This window comes from Gossypium hirsutum, chromosome A07 (assembly GCF_007990345.1).
Source record: "Gossypium hirsutum isolate 1008001.06 chromosome A07, Gossypium_hirsutum_v2.1, whole genome shotgun sequence".
Lineage (NCBI taxonomy): Eukaryota > Viridiplantae > Streptophyta > Magnoliopsida > Malvales > Malvaceae > Gossypium > Gossypium hirsutum.
This window is the reverse complement of record NC_053430.1, coordinates 8901283-8926085: the sequence shown is the minus strand read 5'-3', so window position 1 is coordinate 8926085 and position 24803 is coordinate 8901283. Positions and strand designations below refer to the sequence as shown.

Sequence of the window (24803 nt, the reverse complement as noted above, 5' to 3'; positions counted from 1 at the left end):
TTTAATTAAAAGTAAAACATATTTTATAATAAAACAAAAGTAAAAGTCATTTTAATTTCATCATCTTTTTCATTTTTTGAGTTAACACCGAAACCACCATTATTTTAGAACCAAAGCTTTGGCCTTGGCAAATTTAATTGCATGGTAAGTATTTCTTATTATTTTTAGTAATTTTTTTGTTTTTGATATCGTTATAACTTAATCTAGCTAATATAGGGACTAATTCGTAAAATTGTGAAATGCTTTGATTTATGTCATTGATGAAATTGTAATTTTTTTTTGAAGTTTGATGATAGATTATTAATCTTGATAGTTAAATAGGACTATTTTGTAAAGTGGTTTTGGTTAGTTTTGTATTTAAGGACTAAATCGATAAAATAATAAATTTGGCATGAAATTCTTGTGATATTTTAATAAATATGGAATGTAATTGCATGGCGAAAAATTGGCTAGCATGGAGTTGGTTTAATTGTGATAAATTTGAAAGTTTCGGGTTTAGAGACTAAATTGAATAAATTATAAAAATTTAGGATAAAAGTATAAAATGTTGATTAAAGGGTTAATTACATGAATTTTAGTATTTAAAAGTATTTGAATTGGATAATTGAATTAAATTATAATATTTAGATCAATAAACGAGTCAACCAGTCAATAATCGCAGGAAAGAAAAGTTTGCGAGGTAATCATCGATGTTGTGTTCGTTGTCATTTTTGGATTAGGAAAGTTCGTGTAATGAATGAATCGATTTAGTTGATGTTTTGAGAATTAATAAATATCTAAGTATGTTGTATTTAAATTTGCTTGCATGGTAAGTATTAAGTTATGAAAACAGATCAAATTGAAACGAAATTACAATTGAGGGTCATGATTGAAAATGGAGAAATTATACAGTTGAATTCATGGGACAAAGAAATGCTTAAGTAATTATATGATATGAATGTGAATCACGGCCCGTATGAACCTCGTGAATGTTTAGGATACAAATGACATGTCATTAGGGTTATTTACAGTTTTGGGTATTGGTCTTGGATGTCCTATTGATGACTAAGGTCCTACATTTGTGGCGGATTCTTTATAGCTCGTGTGAACAGCGTCGTGTAGCCTAACATCGCAACCCACAGCTTGTGTGAGCATTTACAATTACAACTTGTGTGACCATCGTTCCCGCATATCTGACATTATTTCATTTGGTTCATTAGGTGAAAAAATAATATATGAAAAATGATATATGAAATGGTCATATGACTCGGTTATATAAAAAATGATATATGAAATAATTATATGAATTTGTTATATGGAAATAGATATATGAAATGGAACATTGGATATAGATATTTGAAATGAAATGTGAGTTGTTAAATGAATAGGTGATGATTGAATTGAGTTTTAAATGTGTTTATTTGTAATGTTTATGACATGATAAAGATATATGTTTTGCATATGTGAACTCACCAGCCTTGTGGGATTTGTGGTGTGTATAGGAAATAAATGAACTCATGACCTTGTTTATATAATTAATTGCAAAATGTTTTAGTTACGGTAAGTTTAAGTTTAAGTTTAATACGAACTTACTAAGCTTTATTTAAGCTTACTCTATTTGTTTTTTCTTCCTTGTAGATCATCAGATATGAGCTGTCGATTGAATTGCTTTTGGAGATCACACTATCCATCAACTCTTTCGGTAGTTATTTGTTTATTTTAGTTGGTTATAAGTGGCATGTCAATAGGGCTATGGTATCTGCATGTTGGTGATCATTTCATCATGTTTTGTGCCATTTGAATTATGAAATATGTGTATTGATGTAAATCTTTAATAGTATTTTGGTTGGTTTGGTAATTGATGGCATATGTGTGCTTGAAACTTAATGTTCGGTAAGCTATTTTGTTATTTGGTTTACAAAATTAAATTTGATTATACTAAAATTGATGAATAAAATATTAAATTAAAATATATTCACTAAAAAAATAATAAATAATCAATTTATATAATTTAAATGATTTTATATAAAAACTCAACCTTTTAAGTGAATTTATACTAAATGTTGGTTTAGATGAGCGGTGCGTTTACCTGTGATTAGTGTAAAAATAGCGGTGAGATTAAATACTGTAATGATACTATAGCATGAGATAAAAAGTAAACTAAATGTATTGCACCGCACTCAATCTCCCATCCAAATTAACCCTAAATAAATAAAAAGTGATGGATTCTAGATAAATTGAACCAAACCAAATAACCAAAAGTGAATAGTTCGACAAACCCAATCAACGTCTCAAGTTAAAATAATATAAAACTCGAAATATTTAAAAAGAAAAAAAAACTTAATTTTTTTCATCCTCAAGCAAACAAATACAGATATGAAAATGGATTAATCGAGTTAAGAAGTAATATTATAATGGGTGATCCGGATTTCATCTTCAGGCGTAGTGGGAGGATGAGTCTTGTTCCTCAGCCTCAACTGCAAATACTCACTGTATTGAAAACCTCTGTATTTGGGTGACTCACCGATGTCTTTAGTGAAGTGTGGCAATGGTTCAACCCATTTATCTCCCTGCAAGTTATAGAAGAAAGCAAAAGAGTATCTGCTTCTTCCTTTAGGCCTCACCACTCTGTGTGTCGCGCTTTTGAATTTATTGTTGCTCAATACCTTTGCCAAAACGTTTCCACCACCAAAACAGTCAATCAATTCTCAGAAAATGTAATGTATTTCGTATACAATGGCAATGTTTTTGGAATGGTACCATCTGTCTCTCTATTGTCAAATTTAAATCAAATAAATTATTAAAAATTAAAATATATATATATAAAATTTAATTTGTGGATTTTTCGATTCAACCATTTTAACAACCGATCAAGTCTAATTCAGAAAACATTGGCAACTAGAGTCATTTATTAAAAGAGGAAGATGGTTACTCTGTACAAAGGTAAAGAAAAAAGAAGTTAAGACTCTTAGAATATAATTCTTGTATTTTATGAAAGTAAAGAAGTTAATCCACTATCTTGTAATTAAATTCCTAAATTGAAACTTAGTAATTCAACTATTTATATGTAAATAATTAATAAATTAGTTCGTTTCAAATTAATGTATTTATTAATAATTGAATTTCTCTATCTTTGTAAAGTACAAACACTAGATTTGATAAATTAAAATAAAGAGATTAATCTCACAATTTCAATGAAGTAGAAAGATGGAATTCATCGTTAGACCGAATTAATAAATATTTGCTCTGATCTATCATGTTTTAAATTTTAAAATGATTACTTTACTCTTTATAATATAGGTTAATATTTAATACACTGTCGATATATAAATCTCGTGTACCATTAATTAACCATAGTAAGCCACCTCATAATTTAATAAAATAAACAACTTGTCACATCTTGAAAATCGACGAATCAAAAAAGGTGAGTAAAGTAGGTATGTAGGTTGTTAGGCCTGCTGTGGTAACATAATCTATCAACCTATTAGCCTGATGGCGAGTTAGAGTATTGACGCATGCTAGCATTAAAGCATCTGCCCGTTGGTGGTATCTAAAAAATTGATCACAGGATGTTTCCAAGAGAAGAAAGAGTACGCCCATGAGAGTGCACGCCTGTGAAAGGGTATGCGCCAGAGTTTTGTTTACTAAGAGTCTGTCAAGTGTATGAGAAAGCTGTAGGAGACTTAATTATCTTTAAGATCATACCGAACCTGAGTCACCACCAAGGTATGGTACACTCGAATTGCATGAATACTATCCAATTAGATTTTGTATCAGGTTTGGTTGGGAGTTGTTGTGATTCTGCAGCAATAGAAGTAGAGATCAGAGTATAGAGTAGAGTAGCAAGGTCTGTGAAAGATTACTTGTACACTAAAACAAGCCAACTAAACAAATCGTCACAAGCAGCATGGTTGGCTATTTCTCAACAGGAGTCAATTAGATTAATTTGACCCTCCTCATGACTGGTCAATAGTAAGTTAAACCTTTACCGGATTTTATTGTACGTACCCTGAATTTGGTAGGGAAATCAAGGACTGAGAGTATATTAATGGGAAAAGGACACTTCGAATGGTTTTTGCTATATGCTTAATGTTCAAGTTCTTTTTTCTATCCTCAATATTCTCTTATTCTTTTTCGTTAAGATCGAACTAAGATCTCATTTAATGAGTAGATGATTTAGCCTTCTGGTAAGTCTTACAGCTTTGCACGTTAAAGTGTTATAAGAAGGTCTTGTATGGGGGTTGCTTGTAGTTGAAATATTTGTAAAATGTCTGTAATGAGGATTCTAATGGAAATCTTATGATCGTTTAAGCAGTTGCTAATGCTGGATCAGGAAGGACTGTTGAAGCAAAAGCTCTGGGTCGAGGTAAATGTGAATTTCTGGTTAGACTCTAAACTCGACTCTTGCATGTCATGTAATTATGTGTATATGTGTTTCTGAGAGACATATACAAATACGTAAATAAGGTAAACAATGTGCGGCATGATATGACGTTGTTTGATATAAGATGTTCCTGGCATGTGTGTAGTCATTGCCTAATGCTTTCATATTATATGATTCCAGTACTTGACAATTCTAGGCTATGTAAAAAGGTGAGAAAGAGATTCGTTTGTATTGCCTCCGGTAGGGCATATATCTATAATCTATTCATCTTACGAACATATTCCTGCTCCATTTTTTCTTAAGAAATAAGAAAAAATTTCACTTCAAATTTCGGACCTCAACATCTCCGGAATCCAATGAACAACAACGATTACTTAGCTATAATACTAACCGGACTGGCAGATTACGAAATAAATCTGTGAAAAGCCCATGGTCATGGTATCATACGATAATACGCCAAGAGGGCATGAAGGTATAAGACCATGTGGGAGAAGCCCTATGATATCTACAGAGATGGTCCATCGAAACAGTAAATGCGAGTTTCATGGAGAGCCTTTGTAGCGAATCCTTTGAAAAGCCTTTGTGGCGAATTCTCTAGAAAGCCTATGTGGCGAATTCTCTAGAAAGCCTTTGTGGCGAATTCTCTAGAAAGCCTTTGTGGCTTGTTATTTGAGAAATCCATAGAGTGAATTTTTGTAATGATCAAGTGGTGAGACGCTAGTCTCCCTTGCGTGAGATCTAGGTATGCCTATAAGACATTTTCTGATAGAACTCTCGATAGAGTAGCCAACTAATGAATCCGCCTTAGTGATCTGCCATAACAGGGAACTTGGGACATCTAGAATGTTGATGGTGCAAGTATCCGACAAACTTCGAAATTTTTAGGTTTTATATTGACGTCATCTGAGATTCTATTGCTTGAATTAAAACATTATATTCTTCTAAGTAAGTATGTCTGTCTGAACTGATTTGAAAATACAATATAACTGGTGTTCTAATAATTGTTTGGTTCTGTAAAGGAATTCGTCAATAGTCGTAGCCACTGAGTATCGTTCTGAGAATCATATCTAACGACAAATTGCAAAGATATTGTGCAATGGGATTTGAAGTATGGTGTAAAGTTTGAGATTCGCCAGTCAGGTAAGATGAATATGACATGGTTAAGTGCTGAGATTGACGTATGGTTATCTGCAAATTAAAAACCAAAAGGTATCCGCCAAGGTCTGGGAAGGGATCTAAACCCTTGATTCGAGAAATTATACAACACCATTAAAAGGTAATAATGAGTGAGACCCACTAAGTTCCTTTGAACTTATATGCATCTTTTGGTATGCAGGTCTAAATATTGAACCAATGCACCGAGAGGGATCAAGTTAGGGTTGCACCATGGTGGTAGACCAAGGGCAATAATATGCATACAAAAGGGACATCCATAGAATATGTTTTTCAAAAGTCAAGTTGTAATATACACAACAAATATGTCTATCAAACACTTTGTTGTAAGAATTTATTTTACCTTTGAAAGTTTTGCGACAAACGATAAATATATTATTCAACCTATTGTCTTAGAAAGGATTTTATAAAGATAAGAGGAACATTCAGCATTACTTTCGTAGATTGTAAAATTTTGCTAAGTATGTAAGTATTTAATTACACAACTATCAAAGTACTTTTAAATAAATAATTATAAATTCATTTGAACAAAATTAAAAATTGGTTATAATTCTTTTTATTTTCATCTCCGGATGAAAAGCAGCAAAATAAATTCTTTGTTTAAAATATTAAAATATAAAAAAACCAAAAAAATCTTAATTTAAAGATTTAGGGTTCTTAAAATCTTTAAAGAAAAGCATAAACTGAAAAAATTAACCCTTTTTCTTGTTGTTTAACACTTTGGATGTAATTTTTTTTAATATTTAATATACGTATAAAAAACTTGTGCAATTCTTTTTTAGGTGAATTACCCATACACGTTGATTTTTAACTAAAATTATCAGATTAGATCGGATTTCTCGAAATTTATCGGAATAGGCTAGTTTTAGAGAGATTGTGTGAAAAGCTGGACAAGTTTTTAGTGGTTTTTGCAAGAAAACGCTTCTAGTTGGACGCAGTTTCCTACTTAGTCAACAAAGCGCGTCCAACTAGATACGTTTTCCCTATTTTCTCTCCTCGATCAGTTTAGGATTTTGTTAAGGATTTTGTTTTAGGGTTTTTTTTTTAGATTTTTTAATTTTTAACTTTTTTATATATTCTTTTAAGATTTTTATATTTGTTAAAAATATAAATTTTAGAATTTTTATAAATATTTTGATTTTTTAAATTATTTGGCAATTTATAAAATTATTGGTGTAATTTTTTTTTTCTGAGAGACCAATTTGTTCATTTTCAAAATTGTTAGAGACCAAAAATGTATTTACACCAATATGTTATTCAAATTGTAAAATTTAATTCGATTCAAACTCAAAAATCGAATTACTCATTCGAGTTAACTCCAATAATTCAAAATTCAAATTCTTTTTTCAATTTTTGGGAATCAAATCGAGTTTTACTCACCCTTAAAATAACGAGTAGATATACTAAAAAAAAGTGTATTTTTTTAAAAATATTCCTAAGATATCTGACCAATTTTGGGGTGAGGGACAATTCTGCATGGAGTTGACAATAGGAGAGTTTGGGACCCGAAATTTCGTCCAGTTAAATGCGCTTTGCTAAGTTAGTAGGAAAGCACATCAAGTTGGAAGCGTTTTTCTGCAAAATTCACTAAAACATGTTCACACTCTCTCTTCAAAATTCATCTATTCCGGTAAATTTTGAAAAAATAACAAATCTAATAATTTTGGTTAAAAATCAACATGGGTAATTTAGCCTGATGTACTGTGTAATTCTTTTAAATTAAATTTAAACTAAAAAAATAATATAAAATATCTTAATAATTTAATAAATTTTTTACATTAAAAAGCTTTTTGAGTGGCCAAGGCGAGAAATGGGCCTATTTTTTATATAAAGTAACTTTTATAACAAAGAAAAATAAGTGATGTTGTATTACCTGAATAACATCGCTTATGTTGACCACTAATGTGCCTTTTGCAGGGATCACAGGGATCCATTCCCCATCCTTACTAACTTCTAAACCACCTGCTTCGTCCTGGAACACCAAGCTGATGCAATTTGAATCTTCATGTTCTGTTAGTCCATTGTTCTCAGATTCAGTAGCTGGGAAGTAACGAAGTGCTACCATGAAATCCCAGCTCCGATCATGATTGTATTCTTTGAGGAAATTAGGAGGGAGACCCAAGCACTGATTCACAATCGTCTCTACAAGTAGACCTGTTTCTGTCAACTTGGAGAAAACATCTTCCAACACTCGTCTACCAAAGCCAATGAATCAAATCAAATAAGACGAGGTTTATATATATGGTAAAAGTACTAACAACAATTGAATTGTATTTTGTCCCACTATTAAAAAATAGATAAGTTGGTCTTTCTACATTAAATAAGAGTAAATTGATATTTTTATTAAAATATTTTTTATTTTTATAGTTAAAAACTTATCACAATACATTAAAAATGAGATACACATGATCATGTGTATCTCTTTAGTTATTATGATAATCACGCTAATTTTTAACAATAAAAATGAGACCAATTTTTTTCTCTGTATAATTTATATAGATTAATTTATTCATTTTTAAAGTATGGGAATAAAATATAATTTGACTGACCACCTCCATGATTATATAGAGAGAGAGAAACGTACTTGAAATCAGGTGGGTTTTGGGGGAAAACATTGAAGGTAGATCCTGGTGGAAACATCAATAGATATTCATTCTTGTCAGGCGATTGTTGGGGCTGTGTGTTGTAACCAGCAGGAAGTGGTGCATTTGAGGCTGGACTGCTTTTCAGTTTCTCGTCGGAAGGATACTCGAAGAAAACTTTGGAGAGATCCAGGGCTCGTTGCAGCAAGTTTATGGGGACACCATGGTTCACAATTTGAAAGAACCCATACTCGGAACACGCCTTGGTAATGACTTCCATGGCCTTTTTCTTGCCATCTTCATCATTTTTGGTGAAAGGTGAGAGATCTACAGTGGGAATCAAGGGCTCTGCCATAAGTAAAACCAAGTTTTGTTTTGAATCGGGACACTCTCAGGCAGGAGGACATTTTGTATATAAAGACACCATTCTGGCAACTCCAAAATCAACCACCTACTTTTGTCTTTTCAACTCTGTCTTGGTGTGATTGGCTAGATACCATTTTTTTTTCACAAATATTCACTCAACTACAGAACTACAAAAATCAGACTGCCATGAAAACAGAGTTAAAATATTAACTAGACTGCCATTTATAAAATTTTCTTTCTTTATCTCCCCTTGATTATACTAAACTCACCCCCACCAAGACTTTAAAAAATTTCTAAGAACGAACTCTTTTCTTATACATAATAATATTGTCACTGTATTATAATAATAATAATAATCTCATGAGAAAGTGAATGTATGGTAATTGAAAAATCCATTACTGAAGTTTTCAAAATTAAACTAATAACCGAATCGATAAAATTGCTAATTCACTAATTTGATCAATTCATAAGATTCAATTAAATAAATTATTAAAATATTTAAAATATTAAAAAAATCAATATAACTAATTTTTTAGCTCGATTCAATCAATTTGTATCAATTCACAAGTCAACCAATCTAATTTTTTTTTTCAAAACCGATTTTTTATTCAACAACTGGTGGAGTTTTGAATTAAACAAGCTGACAAATAAGTCAAAAAATTGTCCAAGTAAAATTCAAATATCTTGATGCTTGATTAAATGATTAAAGTCGCAATGCATTTTAAAATTTTCAAACTCAAACTTAGATGAACATAAAAATTAGATTACTTTTTACTAAATAAACAGCTTTAATCGAAAAAAATCAAAACATGCAACTGCAGATGGTTGGTGAAAAGAATACTCTCGGTTTAATCAAATTGATCCAGAATCATGTTTAAAGAAAAATGATCTTGAAAAAGAAATGCAATAACTAGGGAAAAACTATTAGCCATATGCATTAAACGTCAATTCCATTTTACCAATATATCACAAATTAATCATTGATAAATTCACATGTCAGCTAAATAGCAACAAAAATAATCTATTCTGCATTTTACACGCTAATTAAACAAAACTATAGATGAAGACCAGAACTCCAATATTATGCAGAAAATTTCTTGACACCCGCAGGGAGGAAAACCTGAAAAAAGGTAAATGATACGGGCAAGGATAAATGAGTCAATGCCAGCTGCTTATAAAGCAAAGAAAGCTATCTTGAATTTGGTTATCCTCCCCGTAACAACAGCATCTAGGAGACAACTTTACACTAAGTTCTTACTTAAAGCAAGGTAAGCAACAAGTATGATTAAAAGGCCAGCAGCGAATTTAGTTATCGTCATCGTCATCGTCTTCATCATCATCATCATCCTCGTCATCATCTTTTCCCTGTCAGTAGACAGACATTAATGATTTTAAGAATGTACTTGTAAATGATCTAAACATAATGCATCAACCTGATGAGTATATGTAACTCACAAAATTTCAATAGTCTGATTTTTTTACAGTCTTTAAATATAGAATAGCTCATTTAGCCATAAGCATTTTGACCACAAGTTGTTCCGTCAGACAAATTCACAGAAAACAGGAACAAAAGAAGACCTAGATGCAAGTATTCACTATGAATAAAGAGAAAAGGCATCTAATGCTTTCAGAAATCAAAACTTCCATCGTTGTAATATAGACCTCATTTCCCCGCTTTCTTTTATACCACCACTAAATCAATGACTTCATCAATCAATATACCAAACTACAAGCATCTTTATTCTGTGACCTGACTCTTAAATTCAGTTAATGAGTATTCAACTCACAACTAAACTTTCTCTACATGAAATGAATTTCAAACAATTACCTTATCTCAAATTATATTTATCATACACCAGACAACTGCAAGCTCAAATTGCTTCTTCATCCAATGTATGGTTTAAAAATGTTGAATGAGGTAGAGAGTTGTAGAGCTAAGATGATCCGACATAATCTAAATGGTATGCACACAAGACAAGATCCATATATACCCACTGATTTCTGTCAGTAGGATAACCCTTGACCAATATTGGTCTCTAATGCATTCAATGTATCCTAAGCCCAAAACATAAAACATGTTGTTGTAGGAAAATGAATCTATGTCCTCTATCTTGATTCAAATGACTTCTCTAGTACTAATATGACAAACATTGGCATGCTAGTATATTCACATAATCCAATTGATTTATTCCACATTACTTTAGTACAATCAATGCAAGAACTTTATCAAAAGAAACCAGCGCATTATAGCATACACTATACCGTAAAGTAGTCGGAATACTGTGGGTTTATGTAATGCCATTATAAAGAGGAGAATTCATAATTTACAACATAAAGTAAACCGTTTTCAATAACTAAGTAAAATACTTATTAGAAGAACCAGTTAAATAGATGCAAGTCAAGTCTAACAAGCAAGATAAAACAGCAGGCTCTTGCAAGTAAAGGTGACGCATGTCAGCTTAATTTACAACCACCTGAGCAAAAGGAGATGAGTAATTAAATCCTGATCACCATATACTAGCCGGAAAAGGATACCATTCTTGTCAATATTCTGATTTTTGTTATTAACAAAACCTAGTTCCACTGATAAACTCACATTTAAACTGGAAGAGAAACTCTAGTAAGTATAGTTCCCAGCTCCCCCAAACATATCTAGATAAAAATAGTACTCAATCATTGGTGAAAAACAAACAAAACAAATATTAAAAAAAGACCAAAACCTACAGCCATGCTATTTTTATCTGAAAAGAAAAAAAAATCTAGTAAAAATGGTACATGAAATACATGTATTAATTTTTTCACAGAAACAAAAAACTTCAAAAAAAGGGTTTTACCTCTTCATCACCATCAAAATCCTCTTCATCAGCTTCCTGCATCAAGTTGACAAAAAAAATTAGCACAGGAAGCAAAACTGATCAAACAACAGGTATATAACAAAATCAGGGGAAGAAGCCAGAAGATCAAGAAGTTACATTGTTGAAATAAGTGAGTGGGTTGGGCCACAAATCCTCCTTGATAATCTCTGCTACCTGTAATGTTTATCAGGTGAAAGTTTAGATCAGCTCTTTTAGAAAATAAGTAGAAGTCTACAGATAGATAGTGCATGCAGAGAGAATTTACTTCATCATGAATTTCATCCATGTCATCTTTCTGATGAGCATCAGTAAACCAGGTGAAGAAACTGCAGTCACACGTGTACCAAATTTAGTATAATATAGAGCTAATTGGAAGCATGACCGAGAATAAAAGAATCAATACAACACAGAACCTAACACTTGCGAATTAAAGTTATAATGCAACTTCAAAGAACCTAACAAGTATGTATAAATACAAAGCATTTATAAGTACACAATAAAATATTTGCCAAGAAATTGCAGTAACCAAAGCTTTACTAGAGTAACTAGACCAGGACTAAATAACACATAATACATGTATAGAACACTAAAAAGGAAACTGAATCTCTCATTGCTTGGCTCAATAAAACAGAAGATAACTTAAAAAGAAATTATATTACTATAAAAGGCTAGTTTAGAATACAAAAAAGAATATATTACAAATATTGAGAAAATAGTACCGAAATTACAACATTTTACAACCTGAAGATATTAAATAAACTAAACTTGAGTTTTATGTTATGAAGTTCTTAAGACAGAAAATTAATTGACAGGTATGATCAACAAACCTTTCTTCTGCAAGTTGCCGCTTGTTTCCTTTCTTCTCATGATTAACTCCATTTGGCAAGCCCTTAACATTGGAGGAGAGTAATTTATAATATGCGAGAGAAACAGATACCTAGAAGAAGAATAGCCATCAAAAGAGGATAAGCCCTCACCATGCCTTCTTTCCACTTGATTTGTGTGGCAGTAATTTTAGTTCCTTCATCATGGAAGGTAAAGGTCTTTGTAAGCTTTGAATCTTCAAAATACGGATTGGGATTGAAGTTCTGAGAAATTATAATCAAATTCAATCAGCAAGCCATCAAGAGAGATTAGAGATGAATTATATCTACTACCAACCAGTGGACTGCAAGAAAGTAAGAGCAGTTTCAGTTTCCTACAAAAAAAGGTAAGAAAAGGAACATGAAAGAACTTACAAATGTAATAGAGTACCCGGATTTCAGATCTTTAAAATCCTCCACTTCAAGTGAAGTAATATGCTTGAATATCTACCAGGTAATAATAGTTGAAAATAAGTAGATGAAGAAATAAGACAACAGTTCCATCTAAAATTACATAACAGGAAAACATCCAGAATTACATTTAAAATATAAACCAAAAATCAGTTTTGCAAAGTAACTATGAACAGGATGAAAGTTTTCACTTGAGGAGAGAAGTGACTTTACACCTTCTGATCCTCTTCAGTCAAAAGATCACCAAGAGCAGGATGACTCAAGAACTGCACATCAAGAAGGCCTGTGAATCTAAACATGATTCTAAAACATGGAGAAAGCAATAAGATAAGGTTCACTAAATTATTACGAAAAAATAGAATCACTTACAGCTGTTAACCAGAAATCAGGGATCTTTTTAATGATGTCTTTCCGTTTATCATAGACTGGTCTGCGTACCTCATTGTACTTCTGCTCCACTTCCAAGACTTCCTCACTCGCCTCCTCATTAATCTAATTATACCAAAACGGAACAAACGTATCCGTCAACATTAAATCACCTTCTCCATAATAAGGCATAATAACCTAAAATGAGCCCCTACAACCCCCATCCCCCACCCCCAAAAAGAAGATTCAGGAAGCAAGAGGAACATAACAATTAAAAGACTTGAGCTTTCAACAATGAATTCAGATATATATACAACAAATAATCAACATATAAATTAGATCAGATACAGAAACTAAGAGTAACAAAATAATAATTTTAACATTTATTTTATTTTCCAATGATAGAAATTACAACAATGTTGATACTTATATCATTTCAAACAACGTTCAATTAAATTTATCCCAGTAAATCAAAATGAAATCCAAATTTAAAAAAAAAATCAAATTCTACTAGCAGTTTTCTTGAAGTTCTCATAAACCCCAATTTAAAATATATATATGCATGGTATATAAATTATCGAAAAATGCAAACAGAAGAATAAAATGAACCTTCTCAAGCTCATCTTGGATCTCTTGAAGCTTTTCAATGGAAAGGACGAGGTCTTTATCGATTTGTTCAGAGTTCTCTTCTTCTCCTTTCTCTGTTAATTTCACCTTCTTTCCTTTGTCCGCCACCATCTTATCTTTCTCTCACCAAATTTTTTAAAAAAAATCCCTAAAAATTCAGGTTTCCCGGTTTTGCTCCTTTCTCTTTGTTTTCTCTTCTCTCTAAAACCCTATTTTTTTCTTAGATATCTACAACGGGGAAAAGTGAGAAAGGACAAAATGCAAAGGTTTTGGGAGTTGCAATCTGCTCTGTTTGGGATATTTTTGGGAATATGCAAATGGACCAATAAAAAACTGACAGCTGGACATTGTATGGTATTATTGTCATTACAAACCATGATAATAACGGAACTTTCGGAGATTCCATTTCACAACCAGCATCGGAATCCATAAAGTACTTCACTCTAAGCTAGTAAAAGTATTATAAAAGTTTTTTATTAAGATTTAGATTATATTTTATTTCTTTATTTAAAAAGTAGATAAATTAATTTTTGTACATTAGATTAATGAGTAAGTTGTTATAAATTAATTTTTGTGCATTAGAGTAATGAGTAAGTTGTTACTTTTGTTAAAAATTTTATTCATTTCTACTATTAAAATTAGTCATTATACGTCCAAATGAGATATACGTACCACGTGTAACTTCTTAGTCATTCTATTAACCAAGTCATTTTTTAATAGTAAAAATAGATGATTTTTTTAATAGAAAGGATCAATTTGCTCTTTGATCTATTGTAAAAAGACTAATTTTACTTTTACTTCTACTCCTACTCCTACTACTACTCCTACTCTTATATCAATCGGAGTGAAGACAACTTCTTTGCTTCTCACAATTTCGTAATTGTCTCCAACTTCAAACTCATGTCGAACACCCATGTTTAGCTCATCATGCTCAATAATTGAGGAATGACCCTCATCCTCGAGCTTGGGAATATCATGCTCAACCTCTTCCATCGGAGTGTTTATTGTGGCTTAGCATTGGACGACTTCTAATAATTGCTCCAATGTATTGGACATGGATGACATAGCAGCTTGCCACAAAGACATGCTCTCCTCCAACATTCCAACCCGTGTAGCAAGGGATGGGTCTTTTATGCACTCGTCACTCTCCATGTTACTTTTCGAATAATTATATAGAGAGTATGAATTTTGCTTCGAATAACTAGCCAACTACTCGAGATTGTAGCTATCTACACCATTTGCATACCCAGACGACACATGAGAATGCTCGTATGAATATTCATGTCATTTATGATCACCGTAATAACTCCAATGGCTCGTTGAATCTTCATTCGCCAAACTCAACTGCTCTTTATAGTTGTATTGGTCACCCAACCACATATATCCATTGTGTAATATCCCGAATTAGGGCCTAAATGGAATAGTGGTTTCGTGACCACAAATCCGAGATAGAAATAACTATTTTATAATTATTTTTATGTTTATGATATGATTGTATGATTGTGTGAAAATTTCGTGATGAAATCCTATGCCTAAAGTGCTTAAATTGAAATTAGGGACTAAATCGAATAATTTGCAAAACTTGCATTCTAGGAGTTTTTAGAATGAAATTGCTTTGGAATATTAATGAGGATGTCTTAAATAGAAATTTGACCAATTTCTAAGTCTATGGACAAAAATTGGGCATAGATGGAATTTTTTTGAAAGTTTAATAGGAAGGGCATTTTGGTCATTTAGTTATTAAAATGAATTAAAAATAAAATTAAAAGCCAATTTTTGTCCATCTTCTTCATTAGGCCGAAATTTCAAGGGTCCTCCATAGTTAGGGTTTGTTTCAAGCTTCCAAGCTCCATAATTAATTTGGCATTATAGATCAAGAGAAATGAGATTCAAGTCGCGATCGAGGGAAAAACAAAGTTTACGAAAAATAGGCTCGATTGCTAATATTTTGTATCAAGGTAAGTTCATATGTAAATATTGTAATATAACTGTTATTTTAAATGATTAATGCTATTTGTACGATATTATGATTGTTATCATGTAATTCTATGCTTTGTGGTCATTGTTGGACAACATGCAAAAATTTTATGAATTATGTGAAAAATGTGAAAGACTACAGAAGTATCGTCATTGGTATTCCAAGGAGAATGGTAAAGGAGTACGAACGAGGAAAGTCCCATTGAACCTTAGAAATATACTAGGATATTTGGGCATCCGAGCTCGTTGAGTTGAGTCCGAGCTCACTTATAGATGCGAACGCCTGAGCTCGTTGAGTTGAGTCCGAGTTCACTTATGAGCGGGTTACATGGTAGCTTGGCTACATAAGTTCCGCAGGCTATTGAGTTTTTCTAGCTGCGGGTATGGCACTTACGTTCATTAAATCCGCGTATTCAAATTATATTCCGATGTGTTCAACGGGTGAATCTTAAGTGAATGAGAAGAATGCCTAAAACGAATGTGATATATTGGTAAGTGTGGTGAATGAGAAAATTTGACAGGTATGTGCTTAAATCCTCGGGTTGAGAACTTGGTATGATGAAATCGTAGAAAGATATTAAATGCAAACGAAACACGAATGTCTTGATGTTGTTTATGCAAATGATGTTTTATGTGGAATTGCATGATTTTGTTACTTGCTATTTGCATGTGAACTTACTAAGCATTTATGCTTACCCCCTCCTTTTCATTCATTGTAGTTGTTGACAAGCCGGCTTGAGAATCGGGATAGGTCGAAGACTCGTTCTCACTATCCGAAGGCCTAAATTGGTAAAATGGCTTGTGTATTTTGAATGTGGCATGTATGGCAAAATACTCACTTTCTGTAAATGATTTTATGACATGGTTATGGTTTGGTAAGAAAAGGGTTTGTGAATGATTAGCCATTGGAATGGCCAATCTAAAGCATATTTGATGCCATGTATGTTTAAAATGCTATTTAGTCCATGGAAATCTATAGTAAAGTGAAATTTGTTATAAAACAGAATATTGCTGTAGCAATGATGTGAATTTGAAAAATCACTAAAAATAGTAGAAATTGACTTAAATGATGAATAAGTATATTTTCATATGGATTGAACAAAACAAGTATATAAATTATATTTTATGAGATATTTGAATTTTTGTGAAACAGGACCAGAGTGATTTCTGGATCCCCTGTTCTGACTTTAAGAATTCACCATAAATTTTACAAAAATAATTAGAAGTCATTCTTTATATGTACAGATTCCTTATTGAGTCTAGTTGTAAGAAAAACAAACGGCATAGTCATTGAAATTTTTTACAGAGAGAAATCTGATTTGTAATACACAGAGGTCATAGAAGTTAAACCCTGAAACAGGGGAGACTTTAACTAATAAACTGTACTAATTGGCCAGACCAAAAATTCTATAAAAAAAAATTAGTAGATAGATATATGAGTCTAGTTTCAGGAAAAATTTACGGAATTGGATTTCGAGTTTCGGAACTCGAGATATGAACTTTTAAGCGACTATAACGCAGATTGCCAGCTTGTCTGGAAGTTTTAAAAATAAATTGTTTGAGCTGTATAAGTAATAAATTAAGTCTGTTAACACCTCGTATTCGACTCTGGCAATAGTCTCAGGTACAGGGCATTACACATTGTTATTAAACATGATTAAGTTAAATCTTCAACAAGGCAAATTTAAATAAAAACACAAAAATAAAATACTATACAATGAAATAAAAAGCACTAACTCAAAATGCTTCAGTGTGCATGTGCTGAGGTAGAGAATCAACACAAAACTATCAAAAATAAAGTGGTTATCTGCAAGTGTGACAGGTCAGTTGTAATATTCATAGTATTATAATGGAACACTTTAGAGTATTCAAAGGATCGAACTCAAATGATTGTCAATTTGGTAAATGTGTTTATCAAATTAATTATGAGTTAAGTAATTACTAATCTAGTTGAGTTGAAAATTATTAGTGCAACCAAATAAAATAAGATTTAAGCTATATCTGAATTAAATAAAAATAAAATATCAAACTAACTTTCTTCTTTTTTTACTGGAAACAGTGCAAAATGGATTGAAATGATGGTCAAATGATTCATGGTTTACTAACTAAGCTAATAAAGCTATGATGATTATATTGTTTACCGCTCTTAACTAGGAATCTCCTCTTAGTCTCATTCTAAACTAAAATATATCACCTAAGCTCTCATCTCAGTCTCACTTAGCATATAGATATCTTCTAAGTCTCACTATTCGGCATAAATGTATCACAATCCTACATGATAAAGTCTCATTTCGGTCTTATCTATCTAAACTTTCACTAGAGACGTCAATTCTAGTGTAATATAAAATTTAATACACTTGAACAAATAACTAATCAAGGCATAGATAGTAACTTAGTTAAGTAACACACTTATTAATCAACCAATAAAATGATTCAGCACATGATTAGGCTCAAATTCCAAACAAGCATGTTAACAAACACATGGTAGACATAAAATATAAAAGATAAAAGTTGAGAAAATGCTCATTAATAGATTAAAATATGATGAAAAGCAAGAGCTAATTCATCTTCATCCACAAGGTTCCAACAAAAATAAAGAAACAAAAATGCTACAACAACAAGAAAAGAAAAATAAGAGAAGAAAAAGAAAACCTAAACTAAGAAAAGGAGAGGAAAACTTATCTAATGTCTAATCTAATTTTCTACACTAGCCTCTAGCCACCCAAATAGTTTATATAAGATAGTATTTATACGTAAAAAGTACTTTACCTGACATTGACAATTAAGCCCTTTAAATGAAGAGTGACTTGAGCTTGTTTGGATATAAAATTGCCCTTATAGTTTTTTACTCGTCAAACTTCAGCATTGCGACATCCGTGGAAGTGGGCATGATACTGGCTTTAGGGGTTCTTGATCTCGATAGTAGCCCTGGCTTTCTTCACTTCAACCATCAACAGTGGTATCGTAACCTTGAAGGCTGAAAGTCGCGACTTCGAGTTTGGTATTGCAACACAACACACTGAGTGTCTTAACATCCTCGACAGACTGTTCCAAGTTGGTTTCTCGTTGAAGTCTTGCTCCCATGAGGTGATGGAGGCTCAATGTCGTGACATCCTGACATTAGTGTCATGATACCCACGACAATTAAGGTCTTCCTTGATGTTTGACCTTAATCATCTCTTTACACAACTCAAAATCAAACATTAGACTCCCAATGGCATAGTTTTGCCTATTTGGGTTTTAAAAGAGTTAAAATATAAGAAAACTTATCATTAACAGTAAAATCTAAAAATTGATTAAAAAAATTAAAAAGACTCATAAATTACTTGAAAGCAAGCTCATTAAGTATTCAAAAGAGCTTAATTTGACATATCCAATTATGACAGATCATGTTCCCCCCTAATGTCCATGGTGGTAACAATAAATTCATTTGATCAAGGGCTAAAAATGGTCAATTAACTACTGTTGGGGCCTATCAATTTTAGGTTGGACAATCATGGAATCTTAAGGATGGTAAGTGGAAATTACTTTGGAAATGGTGTGACCCTCAAAGAACAAAGCAATTTTTATAGCTTGTGATGCTTGAGAGACTTATGAAAAATTTTGAAAGATTCCGATAAGGTTTTACTAAGTCGGCAACTTGCATGTTGTACAATGCAGCAACGAAAGATATTATTCATATTCTTTGAGATTGTAGTATGGCAAAATTAGTTTGGAGCCAAATCATCTCTTTGCCGAGTAGTATTGGATTTTTGTTTGTCTCTGATGGATTAGGTTAGTGTGAACTTGCAAAATTCCTTCGACTATGAAATTGAAGGGCTCGATTGGGAAAAATTTTTCATGATTTGTTATTGTAAACTATGGAAAAAATATAACAGTTACATTTTCGGGTAAACGGATTATTGTGTGTCCTAATTGGTAGCCCATTGCACAAATTAGGCAATGTATTTCAAATTGACAAAAGGTTAGGGGAAGGCATTGATCTGCCATAATTCGTTGTATTCGATTAGGCCCAATTCTATAGTTAACGAGCTGGTCTTATAAGTTTCATTTCTTCAGACTTAGTAAATAAACATTTTTATATGTTTATGACCTTCTAGGCTAATTTGGGCCTAAGGGGATGCTAACGTGTTGAATAAGTGTGCAGGACATCATTCAAGGGCAAAAGGATAGTAGATTATTCCTGATGTTGCAACACGGCAAGTAGAATACCTAATGAGTAGTCTGCTAAGGATGTCACGACACAGGCTAGATGATGTCACGACACAGCCCTGAAGATACCAAGAATAAAGCAAACTGCCTTTAGTGTCGCAACACAAGCTTGATGATGCTGCAACACAGCTGCGACGAGGCCAATTTAATGAGCAAGGGTGTTTTCGTTTACACAACCTAAATTAACATGTTCAACCGTCCTTGCTTGACATAGTTAGGTCATAATACATGTAATCTATAAGTACTCACTTAAAACAACACATTGTGGGGATTGATTATTAGGTTTTTATTTTGTTCTTATTTTTTAATTAGTTGATTTTATGTTCTTGTAATCGGAAGATCCTCTTCCGAAGTGAGACTTTTGTGAGCAGGGATTGTTTTAGAGTCACGTTTTTATTGATAAATCCATGAGCATCTATTTCCTTTATTATATTATTTATATTTCTTTCTTTAACATTGTTAATTGAACGTTTGTGTAAATATTAGAATCAATTTATACTTTATACATATTTTGCATGTTTCAATTATACTAATCTAATTAATGGATTGATAGATAGAGTTCAATTTGGATTGGTTAGATCTAGTTGAGTGCAATTAAACCCTAGGATTGACGACCCTAGGAAGTCATTTGGTAGAAATTAACTCGAAATCCGTATTGCCTACCAAGCATCACTTAACAGATTAGTGGTTAGGGAAGGAATAACTTAAAACCATATGCTTGACGATCCTAGAAAGTCATATAGGCGGGAATTAACTCAAAATTGATATTGCCTATCTGTAAAAACCTTACCCTGCCCCTGTTTGAACTGTGTCATTGAGAGGTGAGTAGTTCTTGTCGACTAGTTAAGTTAGTAGAAGGTCGAGAAGCCCTGCTAGGTTAGTTAGTAATCAACTATTTAGAACCCTACATCAATAAATTAATCAGGTAAAACAATTGCATCTAGGCTAAAGGAACTCGCATAGTTGAACAAGGGATAGGAGAAGCCGAAACATGAACTTAGGAATAGAGTTAGGTTTAATTCAATTTATTTGGTTACTCTTATTATTATTATCTTGCTTCCAGATTAACATTACTAATTCGTGACTCGAGTAGATTAGTAGTTTTTTTCGGTAATTGGCTTAATTGCAATTTTTCCCAAACTGCAACCCCTAAGGTACGGTCCTCAAAATACTTACTAATTGTTTCGTTGTAAACAAACTATATTACAACCTGACCTGTATACTTACAAACACCGTCTTAGTTCATATCTTTAGTTGCAGTTTTCTCACTCCTAACATTGGTACGTCGGGAGGCGGTCAGGCATCGTCGATTAACAACAAGGCAAATGAGGCTTGGTAGAAACCAGATTTTGGTTGGGTAAAATCAACACAAAAGGGTTTAGAAGTATATGATGGATCGATCAAATATACATAAGTACTGAACACTGAAAGGATTTGTCAAAAAAATTAATTTTGACTCTTCTGATAATTGGGGTTCATGATATAATTATATTATATTTATTATCAACATAATTGGAAACCTAATGGGTCACACATGATAATAAAATTTGGGAATTAAAATAAAATAAATAAATTTAATAATTATATAATGTCCAAGGATTAAAGGTGTAATTAATAAAAAGTTGGTTAAAAACCTAAGCCTATATATATAACTTATGCCTCCCTTTTCATTGAGAATTTAGGAGTTCTTTTCCCCTTTTTTCGCACATCAATTCATAGCTTAGAAGAAACTCTCGATTTTTTTCTTCAAGTTTTGATATTTCGTTTTTGACGCTGAACTAAAAAAGGTAAATGCACATGATCATATAACTAGCATTAACAAAGTGGATCTTGACCTTACAAAGATTTTCTCAATTCTTAGTGTGGAATACCGTTACAGGTTAAAGCTTAAACAGCGGCATGTTTTCAACAACCAAGCTCAATGTTCATACAGGAGTGGACAAAATTTTAATTGGTGGTACTGACCCCTTGGTTAGAGGTATAGATTTTTTCTACTGGTTTTCGTGTTCTTAGACATGATAAGAACGTCCTACTAATCCTTGGAGGAATATAATATTGTATGTTCTAATTCTTCTATTGAGCTACACTTTTGATGCAAGTTTATTTTAATTTTTATTTTTCGGGCTTGCAATCGAATTCCAACACTTCAATCATCCTTATTTTCACAATTTTGAATAGTATAGCAATAAAGTTTCCTTGTTTATTTTGATAGAGACTAAATTGCTCCTTATCCTATAGTTTATTAATGAAAATAGTTAACACAATTATCAATTGTGTTTATTTGCTCACATTCTAAATAGTATATGGATTAAATTGCCCTCTTTATTTTGAAAGGGACTAAATTACTTTTAACCCAATAGTACATGAACCTTTTTGGTGTTTATTTCTTAGGGTAAACTACACCCAATATCACTAAACTATTAGTAAGTTTATGTTTGAGTCACTTAATTTCAAAAATTCCAAAATGGTCACTGAACTGTTTAAAAGTTTTTATTAAAGTTATTAGGTTGTTAATTTTTTTAAAGGGTCTGGGTAGCCAGCTACAAGCGACGATTGGATGATCAGTACGGTGTATCAATACCCATCGATGAGTAGAAAACATACATTAGATCCAAGTTGATTTGACGGTTAGTGACGAAGATTGTAGAAAAAATGTTTTTTAGATTTTGGTTTGCATATTTGTAACGTGTAGAAGAACATACTTTAGATCTAAGTTTATATGACAGTCAGTGTCAAAAATCAAAAAAAAAAGTTGTTTGGATTTTAGCTTGCATATTCATAACGTTCAAAGCAATTTCATAAAAAAAAATTGAACTGTAGAATAGAGGGGATGGAAAGCTTTCAATTGGTGCAGGCAATGCGAACAGAGGAAGTCATACAACAATGACTTTAACAGTCTAGTGACTTAAATGAAAACTTTCAAATAATTTAGTGACCATTTTATAGCTTTTTGAAGTTAAGTGACCAAAAACATAAACTTAATAATAATTTTGTGACTTAGGTATATTTAAATAAAAATAACCCATAGTTAAATGATAATAAGGGTGTTAAATTCTTTTCAACATTCTATAAATATTTTTCAAATAAAAATATGTTTTGAAAATTGCACACTATATTTCAGAACTATTGTTTTCAATAAATCCTAGTTTAAACATTTGAAATTGTTAATAAGGGGAAAAACAATAATCATATGGTTTTAAATGGTTTGTCCTTGTAGTCCCCATTTTTGTCGAACACTTCGAACTCCACCACTAATAATTCCCATTAGTTATGCTTCCTTTTCAGGTAGACGTAGAATTAATTTGGTCGGTTTTTTTTGCTTTCTATCTTATGGTTCATATTAAACCTGTTATGGCTTTCAATTTGTAATTTGGTGCAAGACATTCCTTTGGCAATGTTACGGCCTATTACTTGTTTTGTCTGGCCGACATACCTTTTGCTTTCTGGGTTAATGCTGATGTTGGAAATAAATAAGAAAAGTAGGTGCTTTCTTGAACTCATTTTCTGTTGTTTTTTAATGTTTAATGTGCTGAGTTCTTGATTTCAAAGGCTCAAAAATCAGTTGATGTGCATCTTTTGGATATGTAACAATTAGGATTTTAGCCTAGTAGTTAAATAAGGGCACCTGTTCCGAGTGGTCCATTGCCAACTGTTTTGATTTTTAGCCTCAATCCACTGCCAACTTGTAGCTTAATTTATAGATGTAAATATCTATTAGGAGTTCTTAGATAATTCTGATTTAATGTTTATCTTTGAATATTTGATGTGATGGACAACCTCTACTTTCCCTCCTTTAGTTTGGAGATATTGATGTTTGTTTATGGAAGTCCGAATTTTTTAGTTGAAGTTTTTAAAGCATTATTGTAAGAAGTTAATGAATCCATTAATGGACCGATATTTATTATCTTTGGTGGTCGACGAGGGATTTTGTCTCTTAATTTTGTGAGAGTTTGGGTGCGTGAAGAGGCAGCGGATTCAACTAAGTAGGAATGCCTTGTTGGGTGTCTAAAGAGGTGAATTTGGTGGAATTTAAACACATGCCCTATAGCTAGCCCAAGTGGTAGTGTAGTTACCCGTAAGCGTCATATATGTTATAGGACATGGACTCAAATTCTACCCAAGTGCAAATGTTGAGATTTCTTTTTAGATGGTAATATAGACATTTACAATCCGCCTTCTCAAGCACTTATCTAGGCACTGTCACTCTGTTGAACTCCCCACCTCTTCAAGAAATCAGGCTTTCGGTGAAGTCATAAGACAAAACCCTCATAGGAGATAATATCAACTCGTTAAAGGGTTTGCTAACCTTCTATGGACAACACTTCAAAGACATCTCTCTAAGAAGTTAGCCTTCCCTCAATAAGGTTCAAAGTAGTTTAACTAATCTTCAAATTCCCTTTGGTTTGTATGTTATGTTGTACTATTACCTCTTCATCACTTTATGCCTCATAAAAGAAAATGTTTTTTTTGTTAGTTTGTAAAAATTTCATGAAATATATAATATATTGAGACAACCAGGATATGAGTGATCAAGATAAGATTTATCCCTTCTACATAATGCGAGCAATATTTTAAGCCCTTAATCGATTGAGACTAGAAATATATGACCATGCTCAAATGAGTTTATATAAGATATTGAACTCCTGTTTATCTACTTTACTTTAATAAGTATTTAATAAATTTTAATTAAGAAATTAGTTTGAAAAGAAGATATTCATGTTTTGATTTAAATTCTATAATATTCTATTGTATGTGATTTAATAGGAGTTTTGAGTAAATAGGAAATTCTATTATCCCATGTTTACTTCTTCTCCCAAAATACTCTTCCTAGCATACTAGAAATTCAAGAGAACTCACTATGAGGTTCATAGATTGTATAATATTGAAATCTGATTGTGAACCTAATATAATATTATACTTATTATTAGTTAAAAAATTTTAAATTGGCTCTTAATTTCATCGTTTTTAATATAATAATAAAAAAATTTAAAATATAATTTATGTTTCA

The 24803-nt window shown here is 32.0% G+C and overlaps 2 protein-coding genes across 3 annotated transcripts; both read right to left on the bottom strand.

Moving 5' to 3' along the window:
• Positions 1–2245: 2245 nt before the first annotated feature.
• LOC107926605 (flavonol synthase/flavanone 3-hydroxylase) lies at positions 2246–8793 on the bottom strand. Its single transcript, XM_016857500.2, has 3 exons — positions 8121–8793; positions 7410–7731; positions 2246–2645 (listed from the first exon to the last, which is right to left on the bottom strand). Exons 1-3 carry the CDS (start codon positions 8471–8473, stop codon positions 2376–2378), a joined length of 945 nt encoding a protein of 314 aa, XP_016712989.1. The 5' UTR covers positions 8474–8793; the 3' UTR covers positions 2246–2375.
• Positions 8794–9417: 624 nt separating this feature from the next.
• Positions 9418–13846, bottom strand: LOC107926581 (NAP1-related protein 1). Of its 2 annotated transcripts, XM_016857466.2 has the most exons (11): positions 13589–13845; positions 12983–13105; positions 12829–12879; positions 12578–12649; positions 12317–12427; positions 12167–12228; positions 11605–11665; positions 11457–11513; positions 11319–11354; positions 9743–9849; positions 9418–9604 (listed from the first exon to the last, which is right to left on the bottom strand). In XM_016857466.2, exons 1-10 carry the CDS (start codon positions 13715–13717, stop codon positions 9790–9792), a joined length of 762 nt encoding a protein of 253 aa, XP_016712955.1. In that variant the 5' UTR covers positions 13718–13845; the 3' UTR covers positions 9418–9604; positions 9743–9789. The 2 variants fall into 2 exon arrangements, with proteins under 2 accessions (XP_016712955.1, XP_016712954.1); XM_016857465.2 differs by having other exon boundaries at positions 9418–9849; positions 13589–13846.
• Positions 13847–24803: the final 10957 nt, after the last annotated feature.

Bases quoted from the DNA above. Each gene is read 5' to 3' on its own strand.
- LOC107926605 (XM_016857500.2), bottom strand. From the start codon at position 8,473: ATGGCAGAGCCCTTGATTCCCACTGTAGATCTCTCACCTTTCACCAAA. The intron at 7,732-8,120 runs GTACGTTTCTCT...TGGCTTTGGTAG, and splicing joins CAAAACCCACCTGATTTCAA to ACGAGTGTTGGAAGATGTTT. The intron at 2,646-7,409 runs GTAATACAACAT...GTTTTGGCAAAG, and splicing joins ACATAAGCGATGTTATTCAG to GTATTGAGCAACAATAAATT.
- LOC107926581 (XM_016857465.2), bottom strand. From the start codon at position 13,717: ATGGTGGCGGACAAAGGAAAGAAGGTGAAATTAACAGAGAAAGGAGAA. The intron at 11,514-11,604 runs GTAAATTCTCTC...TAAACATTACAG, and splicing joins TGGATGAAATTCATGATGAA to GTAGCAGAGATTATCAAGGA. The intron at 9,850-11,318 runs GTAAAACCCTTT...GTCTACTGACAG, and splicing joins ATTTTGATGGTGATGAAGAG to GGAAAAGATGATGACGAGGA.